The sequence below is a fragment of the Sorex araneus genome, chromosome 4, assembly GCF_027595985.1.
Source record: "Sorex araneus isolate mSorAra2 chromosome 4, mSorAra2.pri, whole genome shotgun sequence".
Taxonomy (NCBI): domain Eukaryota; kingdom Metazoa; phylum Chordata; class Mammalia; order Eulipotyphla; family Soricidae; genus Sorex; species Sorex araneus.
The window spans coordinates 203,914,807-203,940,425 of NC_073305.1; the positions used below are offsets into that span (position 1 = coordinate 203,914,807).

Sequence of the window (25,619 nt, forward strand, 5' to 3'; positions counted from 1 at the left end):
AGGGCCCACATCCAGTTTCATTTAACGTTTGCATTCTTTGCTATTCCCCCATTCTGCCCACTTCCTCATATAATCAATTATAAAAGACTAGCTTAGGAGAAATAAAGTTGGAGCTTGCTCCCATTCTTGTGTCTGTGTCTGTCTCTTTCTTCTTGCGTCTGTCTCCTTTTCACTCTCGCACCCTCTCCCGGCTACCCACGTTGAACAAGTCCGGCGGGACGGGACACATAAACATTAACTCAAGGAGATGCTAGGTCTCCCAGGGACATCTATTTTGCTTTTCCCCTTTAGTTTGTACATACTAAACAATCACGTTTACTTCTTACTAGTACTTGCAGTTATTTGGATAAACACAGTAAAAGATATAGATTTCCAAAGTTTAGTTCTCTGGCCTTTGAAGGCAAGGCTGCTTGGTTTCTACCATAAATTCCAAACTAGGTCCTCAGGCCGGTTCAGCTTATCCTTCCCCATGGAGGTCCTGTCTCTTCAGTCACGACAGCTTGCATCAAGACTATGCTTTTAGGCTTTCTAGAAGGTCCCATTTTGATGCAGGGGTAGTTTTGCCACTCGCCCCAGGTCCCACAGCAGGACTTTCCTTTGTGGGGTGTTAGGAACTACAGCAACGTTGCAGGACAGCAAGCCAAGTCGGTGGGGTGCGGCCCGACGGCGCCTGCAGCCCCTAACCTGCCTGGAACCTTCTCGCCCTGCCTACTGCCCTCAGGCGGTGCACCCAAAGGTCGGTTTCCTTTCGGCTTGGCCTTGAGCCTGGGCCAATTCTGTCTCCAGCCAGGCCAAGGGTGAAGGCAGTGGGCGGCCCACCCCCAGGGGCGGGGCGGGGCGGGGCAGTGAGCGCGCGGCGTGTGTGTGGGGGAGCCGGGTGGTGGCGGGGCAGGTGTGGGGGGGCGGGGAGCCGGGCGGGCGGGGTTGGGGGGTGCGGGGGAGGTCCCGGGGCGCGCATGCTCCGCAGCGCTCGGCCCACGTGACGGCCGGCAGAGGCTGGAGCGGCGGGAGCGGCGGGAGCGGCGGGCGGCGGGAGCATGCGGGGCCCGGCGCGGTGCGCGCTGCTGCTGGCGGCGCTGTGGTGGGGCTGCGGGCTGGCGCTGCGCGGGGGCATGCTGTACCCGCGGGAGAGCCCGTCGCGGGAGCGCAAGGAGCTGACGGGCCTCTGGAGCTTCCGCGCCGACGAGTCGCCCTGCCGGCGCCGCGGCTTGGAGCAGCAGTGGTACCGGGCGCCGCTGCGGGAGGTGCGGGGCTCGCGGGGGGCGGGGCGGGGACGGGTGGGGGGGGATGTAGCTCGGGGCTGGGCCCAGGACGGGGCGGGCTCGCCGCCCCCCAGTCCCTGGTCTCCCCTCCCCTTCGGGCGCTGGGCGTGGGGCTGGCCCCGGGGCCCCCCCTTCGGCGCCCCCGCTGTCACATCCTCTTTCTGGCTCTTGGCCCCGCGCGGGAGAGGGGCCCCGCGCGGGAGAGGGGCCCCGCGCGGGAGAGGGGCCCCGCGGGCCACACCCAGTCGTCTCCGAAAGGCCGCGGCGGGAGCGACTTCCCCTTCGCTCCCGCGCATCTGCCCGCGCTGGGCCGGCCGGGACCCGAGCGCGCCCGCCCCGCGCACACCCCCAGAGAAAGAACTTGCCGCTCCCGCAAGCCCTTTGCGCACCCAGGCGCGCAGTCCTCTCCGGCCCGAGGGTGCTTCTATGGCCCGCCGGGGTCTGGGCTGCACCTTGGGGAAACCCGCCCCCCGCCAGGGTCACTGACGCGTGCCCGGGGCTTCAGGCAGCTCTGGGGGAACCGCGCTCTCTGCCTCGCCCCTGCCCAGGTTCTCCCGAAGGACTTCCCTGGCGGGCGGCCCTCCCACCCCTACCCCAAGCCGTTGCCACTGTCCACACCCTGCCCATCACTCGGTCCACAAAGTGCTGCCCGCAGCTTCCTGGTTGTCCTGCTGATTGGTTGGGTGTCTGGTGGCTCCTGAAGGGGCTGTGAGAGGTGCAGGAGGTCATTAAAGGCCCGGGTCAGTTGTTGGCTAGGACAAAGGTGGCGTGACCTGGGATTCCAGGTTCTTGGGGAAGTCATGTGGTCCCAACTTCTTCCCGTTGGCAAGGAGCTGGGACTGGTCTCAGATTCCTGCACGGTCTCGACCTGATCCCATTGTCCCCCAGTCCGGCCCCACCTTGGACATGCCGGTACCGTCCAGCTTCAACGACGTGGGCCAGGACATTCGGCTGCGAGGCTTCATTGGCTGGGTGTGGTATGAGCGGGAGGTGACCCTGCCCCAACGGTGGACGCAGGACCTGGGCACGAGAGTGGTGCTGAGGATCGGCAGTGCCCACTACTACGCCATTGTGGTCAGTGCAATGGGTGTGGGCAGGTCTAGTGGGCAGGACTAGCTGCAGAGCACGCAGGGGGGACCCCTTGGAGGTGGGGAGGGGAGAGGGGTGGGGACACTCTTGCTGCACACCGGGGTCTGTGCCCTGGCAGGGCGCCACCTTTGTCCACGGGAGCCCGTTTCCCCTTCAGGCTGGGGAGGGGGGCTGACAGCGGGCCCGCCACTTCCATAGACTCAGAGCTCCGCATCGCTGTGTCTTTAGTGGGTGAATGGGGTCCATGTGGCAGAGCACGAGGGTGGCCACCTCCCCTTCGAGGCAGACATCAGCAAGTTGGTGCAGAGCGGGCCTCTGTCCTCCTGCCGGATCACCATCGCCATCAACAACACGCTCACGCCCCACACCCTGCCGCCCGGGACCATCCTCTTCCAGGGGGACACCTCCAAGTGAGCGGCTCCCTGCCCCCCCTCCCTCCGGCACACCCCCCCTCCCCGCCACTGCAGCCTTACCTCTGGGGGCAGGGTCACGGGGCGAAAAACCCAGCTCATGGTTCCAGTTGGTCACTGATCTCACGCCGTAGGTACCCGAAGGGTTACTTTGTCCAGAAAACAAACTTCGACTTTTTCAACTACGCGGGACTGCACCGGCCAGTGCTCCTCTACACCACACCCGTCGCCTACATCGATGACATCACCGTCACCACGGATGTGGAGCAAGATACTGGTGAGAGCGGCTGCATAGCCGGACCCCCAGCCTCTTCCTCCCGACCGCAGGCTCTGTTCAGCTAAGGGAAGCGCCAAGGGCTGGGGAAACGCTTTCTGAATGCGTCCGAGGCTTGAGCCCTGCCTGTTCCCCACCCACCCCCTCCCCCTGCACCCTGTACATCACACGCACTCCTGAAGCGCTGTAATCGGTCTCCGTGTCACCCATCTGCTGTGATGGACTTAATGGGAAATGAAGAGCACGAGGAGTGGGCCCTCCTGAGGGTCCTGCAGCTCGCCCGTGGCCCTGCCGCTCTGGGTGGTCACTTCGTCTCCCCTTGATGCTGACGGAGCAGCTACCTGCTTGCTGGGTAACTGCTGCCACCAGTGTGGTCAGGCCCGGGCCGGCTCCCTCCACTCTTATTCGGTATCTTCTGTCTCCGGCAGGGCTGGTGAACTACCAGGTGTTTGTCCAGGGCAGCGATCAATACCAGCTGGAAGTGCTGCTTCTGGATGAGGACGGCAAAGTTGTGGCTCAGGGCGAGGGAGGCCGGGGCCAGCTGCGGGTGCCCGCTGCCCACCTCTGGTGGCCGTACCTGATGCACGAGCACCCCGCCTACCTGTACTCCCTGGAGGTGAGGGTCGTTGTCGGGCTGGCAACTGGGAGCTCCTGTCTCCATCCAGCAGGGGTGCAGGGACGGGGTGGGGGGGGCAGGCCGCCACGGTCTTTTGAGCTTGCTCATGAGTTGAGGTGTGGAAGGCAGCCTGATTTCTCGAACCCTCTGCGGAGAAACCGAGGAAGGCCAGCTCTGACGCACGTGGCCCTTGGCCGGAGTAGGAGGAAGGCTCTCCTTGCAGAGAGCGGGCCCAGTCATGTCTGCGTCACAGCTTGCGGTGGGTGGGCTGCCGCGGACGGTGGGGGGCAGCTGGCCATCTAGCCTGGCCCGGGCTTGGTGCTTGCAGGTGAGGCTGAGCGCAGAGACGGCAGATGGGCCCGTGTCTGACTTCTACACCCTCCCTGTGGGGATTCGCACCGTGGGAGTCACGGAGAGCCAGTTCCTCATCAACCGGACGCCTTTCTACTTCCACGGGGTCAACAAGCACGAGGATGCAGATGTAAGTTGGAGGCGGGGGGCGCCTGGGTCCGGTGGCCGCTGCGAGCCCACTCTCTGGAACCCGCTTGGCTCCGTGCAGACGCTCCGGGACGTGTCTCCGAGGCAGCACGCGGGAGAAGGGGGCTGCTGTGCTCTGTTCTGCTGCCCTAGGTCCGCGGGAAGGGCTTCGACTGGCCCCTGCTGGTGAAGGACTTCAACCTGCTCCGCTGGCTCGGGGCCAACTCCTTCCGCACCAGCCACTACCCCTACGCAGAGGAGGTGCTGCAGCTCTGCGACCGCTACGGGATTGTGGTCATCGATGAGAGTCCCGGCGTGGGCATCGCGCTGAAGTGAGTGCCCGCTGCCCGCGTGGCTCAGCCTGTCCTCCCGGTGGACCCTGACCGGCTCCTTTCCCCCCCAACCCTCGTCCTGCAGGGAGAGTTTCAACAACGAGTCCCTGCAGCACCACCTGGAGGTGATGGAGGAGCTGGTCCGCAGGGACAAGAACCACCCAGCCGTGGTGATGTGGTCCGTGGCTAACGAGCCCGCCTCCTCCCTGCCGCCCGCTGGCTACTACTTCAAGTAAGTGCCCCCCGCGCCCCTGGGCCGGGCCAGCTTGGGGATGAGGAGTCAGTCCTTGTGCTGGCAGTCGTGGGGGAGTCAAGGTTGGCGGGGCCAGGGGTGCTCTGAGCATCAGCACCTCTGCCGGCCCAGGCTGCAGGATCCCCCACAGCTGGTCAGTGAGGTTGAGGGGAACAACTCTCGAGCTCGCAGCTCAGCGTTACCCACTTGGCACCGGTATTTCCTGTCACTCTGGAAAATCCACCAGTTTTGAATGTGTGACTTCAGTGATTAAGGGGAGTCACTGATAAAGTGACTTGGGTACCACTTGGGTATGAAGGCTGGTGAACTTTTTTTTTTTTTTTGCTTTTTGGGTCACACCAGGTGATGCTCAGGGGTCACTCCTGGCTCTTCACTCAGGAATTACTCCTGGTGGTGCTTGGGGGACCCTATGGGATGCTGGGAATCGAACCTGGGTCTGCCGCGTGCAAGGCAAACGCCGTCCCCGCTGTGCTATCGCTCCAGCTCTCTTTTTTTTCTTCTTTCTTTTTTTTTGAAATGGTGAACTTCTAAGTAACGATTCAAACCAGACTAAATCTGTCCCTACTCCTGGAATATGTCCCGAATGTGACGCTGTTGGCGGGGGGGGGGGGGATAAAAAAGTGCTTTGTGATGTTTGACTTGATCTGCACAGTGAAGTTAGGCTAACTTGACTTGGAATGATATGAACAGGATTTTCAATGGCCTGCATGTCCTAACTGTTCCCGAGTTGCCTTGTTGGGCAAACCAGGCCATCAGACACCTTCTCTGTCCCCACCCAGCATTGCAGGAGACAGCCGCACTCCTTAGCAGACTGCCTTCCAGAAACGGGAGGCTTCCCTATCTCCGAGGGAGACCAGACCCGGGGTGTTTCTTGGTTCCCTCTCTGGCCGAGGGGATTGTCTACTTACACAGGCGTCACTTCCCCCAGGTGATGGAGTGGTTTGAGCTGACCAGGGAGGGAGGTCCTGAAGTGAGGACCAGCCTGGCCAGTGGGTAACTCAACACAAACCCCCGTGTCTGGGGCTCTGGCTGGCTGGAGTTTGGCCGGTGCACAGAATTTCTGCTGTGAGGCCGAAAGGAATAAAGGCTGCCGGGAGTGGGAGCCTGGGACTCAGATGGGTGTTTGGCGGGGAGAGCGGATGAGGCCGATTTAGGAGCAGCAGGCTGGAGGGAGGCGGGGGGCGCTGAGCTGATGTGTAGTGGTTTCAGATTCGGTTTCCAGCTGACAGAGGCCGTTGCAGAGAGTAAGTCTGGTATTGGAGGGGAAGGAACTCGGTCCTGCCATGAGGGCTCAGAGCCTTTGAATGAGGAGCGCTCACAGGGAGAGTGCGTAACAGAAAGGTGAACTAGGATGAATCAAGAGTGAGGCGTACTGGGGCTGGAGAGATAGCACAGCGGGTAGGGAGTTTGCCTTGCATGCGGCCGACCCGGGTTCAAATCCCAGCATCCCATATGGTCCCCTGAGCACGGCCAGGGATGTAATTCCTGAGTGCAGAGCCAGGAGTAACCCCTGTGCATCACCAGGTGTGACCCAAAAAGCAAAAAAAAAAAAAAAAAAAAAAGAGTGAGGCGTACAGCAGGTAGGGCGTTTGCCTTGCACGCGGCTGACCCAGGTTCGATTCCCAGTATCCCATATGGTCCCCTGAGCACCGCCAGAAGTGGTTCCTGAGTGCAAAGCCAGGAGTAACCCCTGAGCATCACCGGGTGTGACCCAAAGAGCAAAAAAAAAAAAAAAGTGAGGTGACTGCTTGGATGGGACTTACTTGCTCGAGGGGTTCAGCATTAATGCCGTTTCTTCAGAGAAGCTATCCCTGACTCTCCAGTCTCGAGTGAAGTTAGACCATCTTGACTTGGACTGATAGAAACAATTTTTTTTTTCTCTTTGGATCACACCCAGCGATGCTCCGGAGTTACTCCTGGCTTTTCACTCAGAAATCACTCCTGGCGGTGCTCAGGGGACCATATGGGATGCTGGGAATCAAACCTGGGTCGGCTGCTTGCAAGGCAAATGCCCTACCCGCTGTGCTATCACTCCAGCCCCCTATACAGGATTTTTTATATAATAATGAGCGCAGTCTTATTTTTTTTTGTTCATTCTTCCTGAATTCACCAAGTCCTAGAGCCTGGTGACTAAGAAAAACCGAACCTGGGTCAGCTGTGTGCAAGGCAAACGCCCTGTTCATCATCGTTCACGGGGTTCTTCCGAGAACCCCGCGCTTCCCCCTTCATAGTGCTCCTACCGTGCCCACCCGCATCTCTAACACGCAAGCCCTCTTCTCCCGAGCACCTGGGAAGCATGAACAGAGCCGCTCCAGGCTGCAGAGAGCCCAGCACACGGCGTGGCACACACTCCCTAATTCTGTGTCAACATCCCACTCCAGCATGGAGCCACAGTACAGGAGGTAGCGGGTGCCTTGCAAGCAGCCACATTCGCAGCCCTGGTTGATCCCGACCACAGCCAAGGGTCACCCCGAAGCACAGAGTCAGGAATAGCACCTAGGCACTGTCAGGTGAATACCCGCTCTGGTCCTAATGAAATAAAAAGAAATGATGACTCTGTTCTAATTTTTTTTTTTCTTTTTTCGGTCACACCCGGAGATGCACAGGGTTACTCCTGGCTCTGCACTCAGGAATTACCCCTGGTGGTGCCCAGGGGACCATATGGGATGCTGGGAATTGAACCCGGGTCGGCCGCGTGCAAGGCAAATGCTCTACCCGCGGTGCTATCACTCCAACCCCACGATGACTCCGTTCTAATCTACCCACCTTCCTATGTTCTCATTTCCAAAAAACCGATTGGTTAGCGATGAGGCGCCCTGTTGGGCTATGAAGACTTCTCTGGGATGGAGAATTTGGATAGAGAAGGGGAACAATTTCGGGGAGAGTGAGCTGAGGCTGGAGGAACATACCTGTCTGCCTAGAACGCCTCCCAGGTCGGGAAGAGCAGTGGTTTTCTTTGCTTTGACCGGGGAGGATGAGAGACTGACGGTGCCCGTGTCTTCTGCCCTCTGCGGACAGGACGCTGATCGCCCACACCAAAGCCTTGGACCCTTCCCGGCCCGTGACCTTTGTGACCAACACCCATTATGGAGAAGACTTGGGGGTGAGCCGCGGGGTCTCCACCCTTCTCTGCCTGTCCCCTGGTCCTAGAGCAATCGCAAACTACTTGAAATGTGCCCAGACCAGACAGGCCTTCCATGAGGGTGGGTGGCACCCAGGTGTAAGATTTTCTTTGTCACCAGGAACTGGTTTTTTTTTCCCCTTTTTTTTCTTTTTGGGTCACACCCGGCGATGCACAGGGGTTACTCCTGGCTCTGCACTCAGGAATTACTCCTGGCGGTGCTCAGGGGACCATATGGGATGCTGGGAATCGAACCCGGGTCAGCTGCATGCAAGGCAAATGCCCTACCCGCTGTGCTATCGATCCAGCCCCTCACCAGGCACTGGGACTTGAAGAATTCAGGAAGAATGAACAAAAGACTGCGTTTGTTGTTTGTTCAAACTCCCACTTTTTATGAACGGTGATTTGATGTTCAGTACTTCGTTTTAATATGCTTATGAAACAGCAGAGGCATTCTGGGGGCTCAGTGTCCTCACTGCCTAGTCGCTCAAGCCTAACTGACCCCCAGAACCACTCCAGGAAGCTTTCGGGAAGTGTCGGTCTCTGGATTCTGGAACCGACTTAGTAGATCTACAATGGGAATCTGAGTTTGTGAGAGCTCAGAGATTTTTATCATCAACTAGACTTGGGAACCAAGTTGTAAATCATGGCAGCGAGAAAATGCGCCTTTGCTAAGGAACAGAGGGTCGGCGAAAACTTGAGAAGAAATGCCACAGGAAGGGAAATCATCTAAAGAATGGGTGAGAAGGGGCTGGAGTGATAGCACGGCGAGTAGAGTGTTTGCCTTGTGCGTGGTCGACCCGGGTTCGATTCCCAGCATCCCATAGGGTCCCCCGAGCACCGCCAGGAGTAATTCCTGAGGGCAGAGCCAGGAGTAACCCATGTGCATCGCCGGGTGTGACCCAAAAAGCAAAAAAAAAAAAAAAAAAAAAAGGTGAGAAGATACTATGCAAGCAGGAATTGTGAGCACCATCATTTTCACAGGGTGTTCCCCTGCCATCTCTGAAGAACAGCAGCTTTTCAAAATGCAGCAGCTGGTAAAACAGCAGTGTGAGTGAAAGTGAGGTCATGCCCACGCCCGAGGGCTTCCTCTCGGTCCTGCCCTGCTGGGGACCCAGAGCTCTGCCCGGGCTTTGAGGAGGTTTCGGGTAGAGCCGGTGGGATTCGAGTGGCATGCCTTCCTCTTCCGCCAGCATCTTCCTGTTGCCATGGGCCTGTGCTCCCTCGGGAAAGATGGTCCCTGTCAGATGCAGCTGAGGTTTTGGAGGTGGCATTTATCCTGGTGCCAGGAGAGAAAAGTGAACTAGTCTTTGCTGCTCAAATCTCAGCTCACATGGTGTAAACCAGTGTTTAAACCCAGTCTTGAAGGTGCTGGTCTGCAGATGCCAAGTGGTTGCAAACTACTTGTGTAGACTCCAGGTGGTCTCAAGCCACATCACAGCTACCCGCTGAGGAACGGCTTTTCGTGGCACTTGAGGACCTCGAGTGTCAGCTCTTCCATCATAAGGAGAAAAACGATTCCTCAGCTGAGGACAGCTCTCCAGGGCAACGTCAGAGAAGACCAGTGACAGGAGTGCTCCCAAAGGGGGCCACAGCGCAGTTGGGATGGCCCCTGGGCTTCCCCTGAGGTTCCCCTTTCACCGGGCTCTCTTCCCTCCACCCCCAGCTGCAGCCAGATGGCGAGGATCCGCCTAGCATGACAGATTTGACCATTCAAGTCACTGCTTGACAGTTTCCTACACACGTGGCATCTAAATCATTTTTGCGTCTCTCGGTTTCTCTGCCAGAAGATTCACGAGTGTCGGATCTGATGACATGCTTTGGTGAACACGCTTTCACATCTTTGTCCCAGGCCCCGTTTGTGGACGTCATATGTGTGAATAGTTACTACTCCTGGTATCATGACTTCGGGCACTTGGAAGTGATCCAGCTGCAGCTGGCGACCGAGTTTGAGAACTGGTATAAGACCTACCAGAAGCCAATCATTCAGAGCGAGTATGGAGCAGAGAGCATTGCAGGGCTTCACCAGGTAAATTGTTTTTTGGTTTTTGGTTTTCGGTTTTTTTTTTTTTTTCTTTCTTGTGCTTGTTGGGTCACACCTGGGCAGTGCTCAGGGGTTATAACTCCTGGCTCTGCATTCAGGAACTACTCCTGGCGGTGCTCAGGGGGGACCATATGGGATGCCAGGGATTGAACCAGGTTGACTGCGTGCAAGGCAAACGCCCTTGCCGCTGTCCTATGGCTCTGGCCCCGTGCTGTGGAACTTGGTTTGCTTCTCAGTGATGTCACTCATTGCCCCAGACATGCCTCTTCCTCCCATTCCCTCACTCGTTCTGATGAGTGTCCCCCATATATAACTATCTGGGATTCACTCTGGCTCCTGCCTCATTTATGTGGCCCTTAGAGCAGCCTCCCTGAAACCCACACTCTGCGTGTCACTGGCTGCCGCAACTGTCACCTCCTGTGCCGTCTGCCCTCCCCTCTCCCCTGCATCTTCCTTCTTTCTTTACTCTGGCCTCTTCCCTGTGCTCACTGACTCCTTCCTCCTGGAACACCACAGTCAGCAGCTGGTGGATGTGCCCTCCGTTATGCTTCCCCTCCGGCCCCCGCAGAGGGGACGCCAGCCACTCATCCTCACCTCAGCGTCGCTCACTGGACACTCAGGCCTTGGCGCTTCTCACTGACTCGGCTGCAGGAGGAAGGCTGGGTTCTGTTAACTGCTGTGTCCCCCGCTCTGGTGGGCCACCACACAGCAGGCAGCTGCTAACCAGTAGCCAAGAGGCTGTGTGGTACATCGGGACTGGCTGTCATGACTAGCTTACTATTACTTTGTCCCTTTCCCCTCATCCGCTGTTTTTTTTTTTTTTCTTTGCTTTTCGGGTCACACTCGGCGATACGCAGGGGTCACTCCTGGCTCTGCACTCAGGAATTACCCCTGGCGGTGCTCAGGGGACCCTATGGGATGCTGGGAATCGAACCCAGGTCGGCTGCATGCAAGGCAAACGCCCTACCCGCTGTGCTATTGCTCCAGCCCCCACATACGCTGTTTTGTGGGAATTTTCTTGTGGATTTTCCTAATTCCTGTAGCTCCTTCTTTATTCCCTGCCCTTCGCCTTATGTCTGTGGCTGTGCAGTGACCAGGGCTCTGCACCTGCTCTCGGTGTGGTGCTCGCTGAGGTCGCTCGCTTTAACTGTGCTTCCACATGGCTGGCAGTGCTGTGGTGAGAGACGGCTGTGGCGCCACCATACTGCGTGCCTGAGACCCTGGGGGCAAATTCTCGCGCCCACACAGAGCGCTCTCCTGGACCCTTTTGTGGGGGTTTTAGCCACAGCTCACCGGACCCCCCTCCCCCATCCCCTACCTCCACCCAGCCACGTGGATATTGTGATACTGTCTGGTTGACTGGCACCAGTATCAAGCAAAAGTGTCACATGAAAATTGAGTTGTCATGACTTGACCAACAAGGCCATATTAGCATTTCCGGCTTTTCTCCCAGGCCACGTGGCCCTTGCCTGTTAGAATACTGAGGCTCCCGCCAACACAGCCTATTTTTTTTTTTTTTTTTGCTTTTTGGGTCACACCCAGCGATGCTCAGGGGTTACTCCTGGCTTTGCACTCAGGAATTACTCCTGGCAGTGCTTGGGGGACCATATGGGATGCCGGGGATCGAACCCGGGTTGGCCACGTGCAAGGCAAACGCCCTACCCGCTGTGCTATCGCTCCGGCCCCCGACACAGCCTATTAGCTTGCTACTCGCTGTGTGCTGAATAGCTTCCCACAATGAACTACATTACTCTGCTTGATTTTTAAAATTCTCTGGTGGGCCACTCAGGAGATACTCAGGAAGCCTAGGGACCCCTTTATACATTTTTTTCTTTGGTGGTGGTGGGGGGAATCCTGACAGAGCTCAGGTCCTACCCCTGGTATATTCAGGGGGCCATATAGGATGCCTGGGATCAAACCTAGGTAGGCCAAGTTCAAGACAAACACCCTATTCACTGTACTATTACTCCGGCCCCCTTTGTACTTTTTTTTTTTTTTTTGGGTGAACTATGCCAGTGGGTCATTTCAAGGCCTGCCAATGCAATACTGCTCAGGCCCTCCAGAGCCAGGCATTTCCTGGGGCACCCTGGTAGGGCTACGGGATACTGTTTGGTGCCAGGCAATGAATTGGGGCCTCCTGCATGCATAGCATGCGCCTTAAACCTGTTTACCTTTCAACCCTAGATTAGCGTTGACACCTTCAACTCCACCTTGCGTGTTCAAAATAACACTTCCACAAGCTGGTGGAATTAGGGGGAATAGCTCATGAAGACAGTATTTAAGTAGATTCTTCCCCTTTGTAAAGGTAACTGTTATCTTTTTTCTTTTCTTACCATTCTTATTGATGTACCAAGTTAATGAACAGTGTTAATTAACACTGTTATTAATTAACTTTCCGTGCACACATCACCCGGGCATTACGCCTCCCACCAGAGAGCTGCCTTCCCTTAGTCAGTGCCCACGGCCCCTCCTGCCTTGCCCCCTCCGTGCAGGCTCAGGTCTGTAGATAGAATCTGCAATTCTCACGAGTGGCCACTTGCTGTTCCCTTCCTGTTTATCTATCTCCCTATATGAGATTTTATTTTTTCATTGCGGAGGTGCTAAGACCTATACACGTATAGAGATTCACAACTAAACTTCCTGAAACTCCACAAAATTGTAAATGTAATTTTTTTCAAAATCTGTACCTTTTTCTTTTTTTGCATGTATAAGTTAAAAAAATTAATCGCAAGAGCTTCCAGAGCTTCCCTTGCATGCGGGTGACTCGGTCAGCCCCACACATCTGGTCCCGAGCCTACGAGGAGTGACCCTGAGTGCAGACTGAGGAGTAAGCCCTGAGCACCTCCAGGTGTGGGCCCTCCCCAGTAATAATATGAATTACATGCTAATATTTTAAATATACAAATCAGTAAGAATCAGACAGAATTAAAAAACTCTTTACTTTTTTATTGAGTCACTGTGAGATAGGCTCTTATAAAGCTGTTCCTGATTGGATTTCAGTCATAGTGTTCCAACACCCATCCCTCCACCAGTCTCTCTCTCTCTCTCTCCCTCCCTCCCTCCCATCCTCCCTCCTTCTGGGCATTGTGGTTTGCAATATTGATATGAAAAGGTTATCAAGAATATCCCTTTAAACCCTCAGATCTTGTCCAGCGTGATCATTCCCTGCTATTACTGTCTTACCGGTCTCTTCTCTATCTTACCTACCCTCCGCCCCACACACACTGTAGAATTAATTTTTTTTGTTTGTTTGTTTTTGGGTCACACCCAGCAATGCTCAGAGGTTACTCCTGGCTGTACACTCAGGAATTATTCTTGGCAGTGCTCAGGGGACCATATGGGATGCTGGGAATCGAACCTGGGCTGGCCGCGTGCAAGGCAAGGGCCCTACCCGTTGTGCTATTGCTCCAGCCCCTAGAATTAAATTTTTTTTTTTTTTTTTTTTTGCTTTTTGGGTCACACCTGGCGATGTACAGGGGTTACTCCTGGCTCTGCACTCAGGAATTACCCCTGGCCATGCTCATAGAATTAAATTTTTAAGGGAAAATGTGTATAGGCCTATAAAGTATAACTGTGTTTTATTCTAAAAAGGAAATACTGGCTTATGTCAGAAAATATTATAGAAGATGCTTAAGTATCTGCATTAGTATGTAAAGATTGTGGTTTTTTTTTTTTTTCTTTTTTGGGTCACACTTGCCGATGACAGGGGTTACTCCTGGCTCTGCACTCAGGAATTACTCCTGGCGGTGCTCAGGGGACCATATGGGATGCTGGGAATGGAACCCAGGTCGGCCGTATGCAAGGCAAACGCCCTACCCGCTGTGCTATCTCTCCAGCCCTAAGATTGTGATAAAAATTTTCACAGATGCAAGAAAATCACCTGAATAGACATAGTAATGTCAATATAAATGAAACATTAATTCTTGAAAAAATATAAAACAAGCAAGTTTATTCCTTAGCAAGCTTGGAATAAATAGACCTGTCTTATCTGGTAGAAGACAACCACAAGTGCCATTAATTAATGCCATATTTAGTGGCAAAAAAGATAAGAAGTTTGTCTTATCTTTGAAAGAAGCTTCTTTAATGCTTCTTGGAAAACTGGTTTCAAGGCTGTGAACTCCCTAAGCTATTGCCTGTCCATGAAGCTCTGCATCGTTCATTCAAATCAGAATGATAATCTGTGCGGATAGAGTATTCTTGGTGAGGTACTCATTTCATTGAGTTTATTTTTCCTTACTCTTCCTGACATTCTCTTTTCGCTGCAGTCTCATTCGATGTATCTGCTATGAATTTTATCAGCTTTTCTTCATATATGTTCCTTTTTTTAGTCTTGCTGCTTTTAACATCCTGTCTCTGTCTTTTCTCATTCTGATTATAATATATCTTGGGAGTTTTTTTTTTTTATCTTTAGGAAAACATTTTATTTTATTATTTTTTTTTATTAGTTTATTTTTAATTAGAGAGTCATCGTGAGGGTACAGTTACAGATCCATACATCTTTGTGCTCATGCTTCCCCCATACAAAGCTCAATAACCCATCCCTTCACCAGTGCCCATTCTCCACCACCCGTAAACCCAACATCCCTCCCCCCCTCCCCAGACCCGTTTCCCCCCACCCCGTTTCCCCCCACCCCACCCTGCCACTATGGCAGGGAATTCCCTTTTGTTCTCTCTCTCTGATTAGGTGTTGTGGTTTGCAATAGAGGTGTTGAGTGGCCATTGTGTTCAGTCTCTAGTCTGTATTCCATCCGCCTCACCCTTCCCCCACATGACCTCCAACCACATTTTACTTGGTGGTCCCTTCCCTGAGTTACCCAGAATGAGAGGGAGTTTTTTTTTTTTTAATTTGTGTTTATTTTTGCTGGACCTCTTGAATCTTGGTGCTTGCTCTTCAACTCAGGGAAATTCTTTTTGTTGCTGTTTTGTTTTTGGGTCATGCGAGGTGGTGCTCAGGAATTACTCCAGGTTCTGTGCTGGCAAGGTTTCCAGGACCACGTGGGGTACCCAGAATAGAACCGGAACTGCCCGCATGTGAAGCAAGCTTCTTACCTGCTACACTATTTATCCAGCTCCCACCATGGGAAGTTCTTATATATGGTTTTTTAAAATCGTGTATTAAAGCACCATGATTATTCATAGTTGAGGTTCAGACAGTGTTCGAACCCTGACCCCACTGCTCTCCAGTTTCTCTCCATCAGGTATTCCCAGGTTCCCTCCCCACCTCCACGACACCCCGGCATCTCAACGGGGACCTTTGACAGTGTGGTTCTTTTCAGTGTGGTTGACTCTGTGGTTTGGATATTTAGCTGTCCCACTCCTTTACACCGCCATGGCACATTCCCTTGATCCTGGGGTCCCCTCCCCCCAAGCATTGCTTTCCATCTGTCTCTTCTTCCCCCAAACCCTCGATTTCTATCCTTCTCTATTCTTCTCCTCCCTGTACTCCAGGGTGATTTAGACACGTCCCCCCCCACCCCGCAAAATACTGTCTTCCCTCATCCAGTTACTCACTTGTGATCATCACTTGTGAGCTCACCCTTTGTCCTCTTTCCTCTGGCTTCATTCAGCATGTTCTCTTCCAGTTCCATCCATGCTTCCGTGAATTGCATGATTTCATTGTTCCTTACAGTTGCATAGTGTTCCGTTACATCTGCATGATGTACTCATCTGTGGTTGGAGACCTATGTCGATTCTGTTTCTTAACTATTTTACTGAGTGCTGCAATGGAGAATGGGACGCGTATGTCCTTTTGAATATTTTTGTGTCCGGGGAGTAGATACCCAAAAGTGGAATTGCTGGGTCTTGTGGCAGCTCCACTTTAAGTTTACTGAGGACTCTCCATGCTGTTTTCCACAGGGGTTGTACCAGACGACATTCCCACCAGCAGCGGATGAGAGTTCCTTTCTCACCACCTTATCGATATATATATATATATATTTTTTTTAGTGAATGGTTCTTCATCAACCTTGCCTTCCTGTTCCTCGGGGTCTCTGAGGTTTCTTACACTGTTCCTCTTGAACTTACCCCTCCCGTATCTCTCTCTAGTGTGCTATTCATTTCTGAGGACATTTTCCCATTGTCTTTTGTTTTCTAGAAGTTCCTGCATTTGATCTTTAAGCTCACTGATATTTTCCTCAACTGTTACTCGACTGCTCAGTCCTTATATTGCTTTTTTTTTTAAATATCACCTACTATACTTCTTCATTTTTGTTACTTCTGATTGTAGTTTAATTTAGGCTCTCATAATTTATCGTGCACTGCGGACTACCTGTGCCATCCTTCCATTGAGCTCCCCCTCAACATGGTGTCACGGAAGTCATTCTGAGTGTTCACACAGAGCTGGTTGGTTCTGGTAGAGCTTTCCATGTTATTCTTTTTACCCATTGAGTTTGGTGGCTCCTACCCCATCCTGTCTGCTGTGCTGAGGGTGAGTCTTCATTGTTTGTGTCCGTGGAAGGCTAAGGCTTAAGCTGGGCTCTCCTCTCCTCTCCCTGTCTGTGCCACCCAGTGTGAAGGGTGGGAAGAAGAGTCTTGTGGCATATGTGGCTGTATGCTTCAGGTGTAGATTAAAGGTTCAGGAGCAAGCAGAGGTTCGGAGATGTAGAGGTGGGTATGCTGAGATCTGGTTTTTTTTTTTTTTTTTTTTTGGCTTTTTGGGTCACACCCGGCGATGAGTTACTCCTGGCTTTGCACTCAGGAATTACTCTTGGCGGTGCTTGGGGGACCATATGGGATGGTCAAACCCAGGTCAGCCGCGTGCAAGGCAAACCGCCCTACCCACTGTACTATCACTCCAGCCCCCTGAATTATTTTTAAACAATCTAGTTTTTAATGTAATGAAACTTAGAATCAATGAAAAAGAAGGGAAATACATATTCAAGAGTATGGTTCTGAAGAGCAAGTCTGAGATCTCAGTTTTAAAGAACTCTAAACCTTGATGCTCGCTCCTCAAGCCTGTCCTTCCTTGAGCATGCACTTCCTTTTTCTCTTCCTTCACCTTTTTTCTGAGTATGCTTCAGTAAAAAACGGTCTTGCTTCACAGAAAGAGAAGAAGGAGAAATCTGAATTCTTACACTCCTTTGAAAGAATCCACGTCAGCAGTGTCTTATAGACCCCTTTGCTTGGTACAGGCACATCCTGGAGCAATTTTGAGTTTGGTTCCAGCACAATAAAATACTTCCTTTGGGTGGGTGGGGGAGCACACCCAGCGAAGCTTAGAAGTCACTCCTGGCTCTGTGCTCACTTTTGGCAGCGCTTGGAGGACCACAGGGGATGCCAAGGAATGAATCCGGGTTGGCCAAGTGTAAGGCAAGCACTTGACCTGCTGTAACTATACTCATTCATTTTAGGGGCTGCTCTTCAGACCCCCAAATGAGTACTTAATGGAGTCAAACTTTTTGGTTTCCCAGTGTACATAAAAGTTGTGTATTTACTGTAGTATGACTAAGTGTGCAATAGCATTACATTTTTAAAATCATACCTTTTTTAAATTTATTTTTTTTTGCTTTTTGGGTCATACCCAGCGATGCACAGGGGTTATTCTTGGCTCATGCACTCAGGAATGACTCCTGGCGGTGCTCGGGGGACCATATGGGATGCTGGGAATAGAACCTGGGTCTGCTGCATGCAAGGCAAATGCCCTACCTGCTGTGCTATTGCTCCAGCCCCTATACCTTAATTTTAAGATACTTTATTGCTATAGTATTAACCATAACTGAAACTCCGCCAAGTCTTCATCTTAACTATATTTGTAAAATTATAATTATATGTCATATATTATTAATAGAGTGCAATAAGAGTGTATGTACCCGCGTAGCCACAGTGGTAGTTACTATGTGGCTAATGGGGATCTGAAGGGGCATCAATCAATATGACTAAACAATTCCTTTGATTTAGTTTAGCTGTGTGTTGCTAGAATGTACAATTCAGGATCAGTTTCCTTAAACAAGGTAGAAAATCTACATTGTCCTGCCCTGCAATTCAACTTTAGAACAAGAGCAAAAACAACTGTAGCATTTTAGTGCTTTACACTGGAAATGAAGCCAAAGCAAATGCGGTTTTTCGTTTCGTTTTGTTTCTTGGCTACACCCAGTGTGCTCAGGCCTTAATCCTGGCTCTGTACTCAGGAATCACTCCCGGTGGCCTCAGGGGACCATATGGGATGAGTCACACCAATTTTCAAATTACTTGCTGGCAGTTACTTAAAACTTGAGCTTTATTTTATCCAAAAAAAATTTTTGTTGTTTTTTTAAAATCCAATTCTAGCTCAGATTCTCTTTGCCCTGAATTCCAGGATCCACCGCTGATGTTCAGTGAGGAGTACCAGAAGAGTCTGCTAGAGCAGTATCATTTGGTTCTGGACCAAAAACGCAAGGACTATGTGATTGGAGAGCTCATCTGGAACTTTGCTGATTTTATGACTGACCAGTGTAAGTGGCAGCTTGTAAGAGTGTTTCTAATTCTTCCAGTTTGGCCTTTATGTTGTTCATTTGGTTTTAATAACCTGGAAATCAGTGGGGGCGAGGGAAGCTTTCTTATCTACATTAGAGAGTTTTGTGGGAATCCCAAAATCATTTTACTGGGGAGAGTGGGGGGGAGGGAGGGGAAGAAAAACCAAATGGAAGTGTTATCTGAGGGCAAACCATATGGCTTACTTGCTTCACAGGAGTGTGAGGAAAAATTGGACCCCAAGTTGGATTTATTTGTTATTATTCCCAAGTAGATTCACATCCTGAGACACTTAAGACATTTCAGTTTTCTATTATTCACTTGTAAAAAAGGGATTAATGAAATACAGGTAAGTTTCAAAAGGTGAAGTGTTCAGAGAATATATTTGGCACTCAACTGTGACTAAATGAAGGCTCCTTCATTTAGTTTCCAAATTAAAGTTTCCCACTTCTTCCAGAATACTAGTTTCTCAGAATCCCATAAACTTGGGGATGAAAGGAAAGGATTTGATATTATGGAAATTACGACAAAGACAGGTCTTTTGAAGGGCTACATTGTCATTGAAAGTTAGAATGCAGAGACGGAGAGAAATCGGAACAACAGCCTCTCTTCTAGCAAGCAGATGAAACCAGTGGCTTCTGAAATGCCCAAATGGATCCAAGAATTAGCAGTGTCATCTTGGGGCAGTCACCCAATCGTTTCTTGTCCTGAGTCTTGAAAGGGGGTGGCATATGGACGCTAAATGAAGAGCGGAGCCAGTGCTGGTGTTTTGCTTATGTGGGAGCAATCACGATCTTGACCCTTCCGTTGGCGGGGGGGGGGGGGGGGGGGTCCCTTGGTAGTAGAGAGAAGCCAAGCTGAGAGCAGCCCTCACCTGGCTGGCCAGCAGCAGCAGCGGGAGGACAGAGCCGGAGTTGGCCTGGACACGGCTAGCCCGTCTAGGCAGGGGAGTGCTCTTGAAAATCCTCAAGCCTTTCCAAGTCAATCCGATTTTGGATTACTCTCCCTTCCAAATGAACTGGAGCTGGTGTGTGTTGGGAAGTTGGTAGTGTGGCCACTTCAGAACACACTCCCTACACTGTGTAAGACGCCTCTACTTACTGGTGTCCGCTTGGTTCCATGCTGATTCCAGTTTGGCCCACCAGAAGTAATCTGATCCTTGGCTTGCTTTATTTAGCACCAATGAGAGTGTTGGGGAATAAGAAAGGAATCTTCACTCGTCAGAGAGAACCGAAAAGTGCTGCGTTCCTGCTTCGAGAGAGGTACTGGAAACTTGCCAACGAGACCAGGTACCGCTGTGAGTCACAGTGTTGGGGAATGCCCCGCTGACCTTTCCACGCCAGAGCCCTGTTTCCGATGCTGCTGGCCGTGCAGTGCCCCCTCTCCAGGTGCGGGACATCAGCACAGCACACAAATGCCTTCCGGACTGTGCGGCTGGTCTGCATTTTATATTAACGTTAGAAGGGAATGTTGAGAGTTGAAAGCAAAAACAAAGCAATAAAAAACAATTTATAGTAAGGGGAAAGTTGGCTTAAAAGTGGCCATGTATAAATTAAAGGATCTCTACTGAAAGCAGTTGAAATTATGTATGTGTGACAGACTTTTCATAGCCTTGTGTCTAGACTCGTGTAATATTCAGCGCTCACCACATGCAGTCGTTGGTTACATACTGTGCTTCTAGAGGAACGGTTTCAATGCTAGGGATGCCATTTTCATGTTCAAGGCTGGCAGCCTGGGCTCAGAGTAAAAGACAACTAGTTTTTTTTTTTTTTGCTTTTTGGGTCACACCTGGAGATGTACTGGGGTTACTCTTGGTTCATGCACTCAGGAATTACTCCTGGCGGTGCTCAGGGGACCATATGGGATGCTGGGAATTGAACATGGGTCAGCTGCGTGCAAGGCAAATGCCCTACCCGCTGTGCTATCGCTTCAGCCCCGACAACTGGTCAAGCTCCGCCCATGTGCCAAAGCACCAACAAATGTATAAAAAGTGATGGTGGGCTAGAATTTTAATCTTGGGGGACTGTTGGGGCCACACTTGGCAGTGTCAGAGTTTACTCCTGGCTCTGCACTCAGGGACCACTCCTGGCTCGGCTCAGGGGACATGGGGTGCTGGGGGATCAAACCCAGGGCAGCCTTGAGTAGGCAGCCTCACCCAATACTGTCATTGTGGACCCTGGAGAGTTTCGAGGACATCTCCGTGAGCTGGCTCTGATGGTCTGGGCACCTTCAGTTCCTCCCTCCGTACCCCCCCCACCCCCGTTCACTTCACACCCATCTAAAAGCACGTATTATGCTGGCATAACAAACAAGACTTTCGTACCATTTTATTTTTCTTTTTGGTGAAGCAAGATAGTTTTTATTTAAACTTATCTAGAAAGATGTGAGGGGAGAGAAAGAAGTATGTGTTTGAGAGAGAACACAGGCTGTTCAAGGAGAGCACCGGCTTGAGGAGCCCTGTGCACCCGTTTCCACAGAATTGAGAAATCAGGGCAGGAAGGAAAGGCCTGCACTGGCAGGGAGCTGACCGCCAGCTTTCCTAGGACACAGTTCCACTCTGCGGTCACTGACCTTAAGAGAAAGGAACAAGTGAGTCCACTGGCCTCGTCACAAGTGACGCCACTCTCCAGTGTGCTAGCCACACTACAGCCCTCCCAGAGATGTTTCAAAGGGCCCGCTAGAGACCACTGAGCTTATGTTCCTCCAAATAAGGCTTAATGTCAGGAGTATCAACATTCTCTCTGGAGCCAGAGGGATCGCTCAATGGGTGAGGCGCTTGCCTCAGAGCATGCAGCTCACCAGTTTGGTAGGGGCTGGGGTGTGTGACAGACACGACACTCTACTTGCCAAACATTAACAAATAGACACTCTTTAAAGTGTTTTGTAAATCGGGGATAAGGGCCATTTCTTTTTTTTTTTTTTTTTTTTTTTTTGCTTTTTGGGTCACACCTGTCGATGCACAGGGGTTACTCCTGGCTCTGCACTCAGGAATTACTCCTGGCGGTGTTCAGGGGACCATAAGGGATGCTGGGAATCGAACCTGGGTCAGTCACATGCAAGGCAAACGCCCTACCTGCTGTGCTATCACTCCAGCCCCAAGGGGCATTTCTTTTTTTTTTTTTTTCGGTTTTTGGGTCACACCTGGCGATGCATAGGGGTTACTCCTGGCTCTTCACTCAGGAATTACCCCTGGCAGTGCTCAGGGGACCATATGGGATGCTGGGATTAGAACCCAGGTCGGCCGAGTGCAAGGCAAATGCCTTACCTGCTGTGCTATTGCTCCAGCCCCCGCAAGGGCCATTTCTTATCACTCAAGTCCTTGGACAGATGACAGGAGAAGACATTCCCCCTCCTGCTGCCCCGTCCCTGCAGCCGGCTCCCAAGTGCCGCTCCACCCACAACTCCTCTTGACTTGTCCCAGCTGTCCCTGCCTCCATTCTGACCAGAAATGTTACCTCCAGTGCACAGGAACAGTTCGAAAAAGAGGTAATTGTATCAGTGTGAAATAATGATCAATTCCTAGATCATTACTGGGAATTTAACTGACAGCACCTGAAAAAAAAAAAATCCTAAGGACAGTGCGTAGACAAAGGAATTCCCCTGCAGTGGCAGACAGGAGTCCAGAAAAATCCTAAAGCTCAAATAGAACCTTGAGTCTCAGAGACGAGGGAGTCGATCCACACTGTGATGGCACTGGCAGTGAGCTCCAGAGCATCTCGAGGAAGAACTGACTCCGAATACCAGAGTCCACACAAACAGAACTCAAGGAGTCAAGGACAAGCAAGCCGCAGTAGCAGAATTCAGCGAGTGGAGAATCACACCCGTGGCACTGAAGACACGATACCAGCCATCAACAATAATGAAGCAGCAAGAGCAAAGGGAAACTGATGAATGTAGGGGAAAGTAAAAATTCTTGATGGGTAACAGCTGTATCACTGTATAACTGTCATCCCGTTGTTCATTGATTTGTTCGAGCGGGCACCAGTAACATCTCCATTGTGAGACTTGTTACTGTTTTTGGCATATTGAGTACGCCATGGGTCGCTTGCCAGGTTCCGAGTGTGGGCGAGATACTCTCGGTAGCTTGCTGGGCTCTCCAAGAGGGAGGGAGGACTCGAACCCAGGTCAGCCGCGTGCAAGGCAAACACCCTACCCGCTGAGCTACCGCTCCGACTCCTTGTATGCTTTTTCCTTATTTTTACTTTAAATCTCTGAGCTCTTATGTTTTAGGAGTATTTTGTAAATAAAATGAATAAAACTTTTAACAGCTGAGCCTTAGACTCCGTTGTTGGTCAACATTTCACTCTATCAATAAATCAAAGCTAGAGTTTGGTATTAATTTCAATGACTCACTTTTTATGATTTTCATAAAGCTCTTTTATTATCATCTTAAATTTGGTGTCTTTTATTATCATCTTACTTTAACTCTATTCCATTTAACCTCAACTTTGAAATTTATCAAGCCCCTTTTCATTTTTGTCGTACTTAAAGTATAACATAATAAGCATTTTTACCTAATGAGGCAAGTTTGCCCACATTTTTACATTCCTCCAAAAAAAGTCAAGACCTAAGAATCCATATATCACATAACCCTACTATCAGCATGAAGGATAATCTCCAAATTATATGAATACCAGAAGGTGAGGAAAGAGAAAGGGGGAGAATGACTGGTCAAAATAATAATTCAGAACATCCCCAGTTTATGGAGGGAAACTTCTGCAGAGATTCAAGAGGCCCAAAGAGTACCAAACAAAATCAACGCAAACAAATCAACACCAATACACAGCAACTGAAATGGTAAAAACAAAAGACAAGAATACTTTAAGAGAAAAACCTTTAGTGTAAAGGAAAAAATAATTATTGCAGATCTCTCAAATGATATACAAGCAAGAAGACTGCAATGACACATTCAAAGTCCCTCCCAAAAAAAAAGACTTCCAACCTAGATAGAGCATATTATTCTGCAAACCTCTCATTTAGATCTGATGGAGCATTTACTATTATTATAATATCATATTATTACTATATAATATATAATGGCTGGAGCGATAGCACAGCGGTAGAGCATTCGCTTTTCATGCAGCCGACCAGTGTTCGATTCTTTCGCCCCTCTCGGAGAGCCCAGCAAGCTACCGAGAGTATGGCACCTGCACGGCATAGCCTGGCAAGCTACCCATGGCGTATTCGATATGTCAAAAACAGTAACGAGTCTCACAATGAGAGACGTTACTGGTGCCCGCTTGAACAAATTGATGAGCAACGGGATGACAGTGATTATTATTATTCTTTTGCTTTTTGGGTCACACCTGGCGATGCACAGGGATTACTCCTGGCTCTGCACTCAGGAATTACCCCTGGTGGTGCTCAGGGGACCATATGGGATGCTGGGAATTGAACCCGAGTCAGCCACGTGCAAGGCAAATGTCCTACCCACTGTGCTATCACTCTAGCCCAATGGAGCATTTATTAAAAACATTTTCAGAGAAACATGAGCCGGCAAAATCTGCAACACCTAAACTAATCCTGCAACAACTACTGAGAGGCCACCTAAAAAAGCAAAAGGACATTTGTGAAAAGAGCTAAACCTTTAACACACACAATGGGAAAATAGCCCTTTATATCTATAATCTCTTATCCAAAGGCACAGAACAGCCAGATGGATCAGGAAATCTATCTGCTGCTTACAGAAAACACAAACTCATGACAAACACAGACTCAGAGTGAAAGGATGAAAAACAATCATACAAGCTAATGGTAGATAAAAAAAAAAACCAAGACAGCCATATTAAACATCATTCAACCTAGAGAAACTAGACACAGGTACGGATGCTGCATATTGATTAAGGCAACAACAGACCAAGAAGCATTCATACCAACATCTATGAACCAAATTAGAGGCCAGAAAACTTTTCAAAGATTTCTGCTCACAAATCTAAATAAACACATTGATGGAAACAACAGCAGTGGGAGATCTCTACTTTGGTCACTAGATAGCTCAGGCAATTGCAGCAAAGATGCCAGAACCCTAAATGTGGAGTTTGAAAACTAGGGTTAGTGGATTTATAAGGGTTCTTCACCCACCTGAAAACTGAGTACACATTCTTCTCTAGTACACAGTGAAGGTTCTTCAGTGTAGATCACATAGTAGGGAGGGCATAAATCAAACATAAAATTACAAATACAAAAATCATACAAAGTACTCTTAGCTCACAATGCCATGAAAAGAAATTGATCACAAAAAGAAGGAAGCTTCCAAACTGGACAAATTACTGCCAAATATCAACTGAATCAAAGAGGAAATCAAGGAATAAAAAGATGTCCTGGAAATGAACATACACGTGATCTGAGTCTCTGACAGAGCAAAAGCTGTTCTAGGGGAAATTTATAGCAATGCAGGCCTACATTAAGAAAGAAAAAGGCCCAAGTCAACAATCTAAATGCACATGTAAGAAATCTAGAGCAGAAACAACAAATGAACTAAAAAAAAGTAAAATGAAGGAGATAAGAAAAACTGGAGCAGAAATCACTAATATAGAAACCAAGAAAGCAATACAAAGAATTGATGAAACCAGAAGCTGATCTTTGTCAAAATAAACAAGATAGATAAGCCTCTAGACAGATTCATTTCGAAAAGGAGAGAAAATGTCCAAATACATAGAATCAAAGATGAAAGGGCACAAATCACAACAGACCCTTCAGAAATCCAAGATAATATGAGAAGTTACTATGAACCGTTGTATGCTCCTAAACTGGAACAGATTCCTAGAATCAGGTAACCTCCCAAAACTGAAAAAAAGGAAGAAGCAAAAAAGCTTGAACAGGCCAATGAAAAGCACAGAATTATTGTAGCAGAAATTAAGAATCTCTTCAAGAACAAGATCTGGTCAAGATGGTTTACTGGTGAGTACTATCATTTTCAGAAGACTTACTGCTGATACGCTTTTAACTCTTCCAAAATATTGAAGAAACAGAAATCCTTCCTAACACAGTGATGTTAACATTACACTCATACGCAAAGCAGATAGAAAATGTCAGACCCATTTTCCAGATGGACATTAACACAAAAATTCTCAACAAAATCTTAACACACTTAATCAAACAACACATCAAAAGAATGATACATTGTGATCAAGTGGGATTCATACCAGGAATGCAAGAATGGTTCATACAAATCAGCATACAAATCAATTAACATAATTCACATAAAAAAAAGACAAAAATCATGATATCAACTGATGCAAAGAAAGATCCAATATTCATTCATGAGAAAAAAAATCTCAACAAAATAGAGTG

At 50.0% G+C, this 25,619-nt stretch overlaps 1 protein-coding gene across 3 annotated transcripts in view; it reads left to right on the forward strand.

The window, feature by feature from the left end:
* The first annotated feature begins 994 nt into the window (after positions 1–994).
* GUSB (glucuronidase beta) overlaps positions 995–25,619 on the forward strand; it is a 31,255-nt gene continuing 6,630 nt past the window's right edge. For 2 of the 3 annotated variants that reach the window (XM_055134671.1, XM_055134672.1), the window contains exons 1-12: positions 995–1,244; positions 2,151–2,336; positions 2,580–2,761; positions 2,896–3,038; positions 3,464–3,651; positions 3,980–4,132; positions 4,282–4,460; positions 4,546–4,692; positions 7,732–7,816; positions 9,687–9,863; positions 18,172–18,307; positions 19,504–19,615. In XM_055134671.1, coding sequence (XP_054990646.1) covers positions 1,038–1,244; positions 2,151–2,336; positions 2,580–2,761; positions 2,896–3,038; positions 3,464–3,651; positions 3,980–4,132; positions 4,282–4,460; positions 4,546–4,692; positions 7,732–7,816; positions 9,687–9,863; positions 18,172–18,307; positions 19,504–19,615 — 1,895 coding nt within the window. In that variant the 5' untranslated portion in view covers positions 995–1,037. Of the gene's footprint in view, positions 1,245–2,150; positions 2,337–2,579; positions 2,762–2,895; positions 3,039–3,463; positions 3,652–3,979; positions 4,133–4,281; positions 4,461–4,545; positions 4,693–7,731; positions 7,817–9,686; positions 9,864–18,171; positions 18,308–19,503; positions 23,246–25,619 lie in introns of those variants that run through there. The other variant, XM_055134670.1, reaches the window with a different exon arrangement.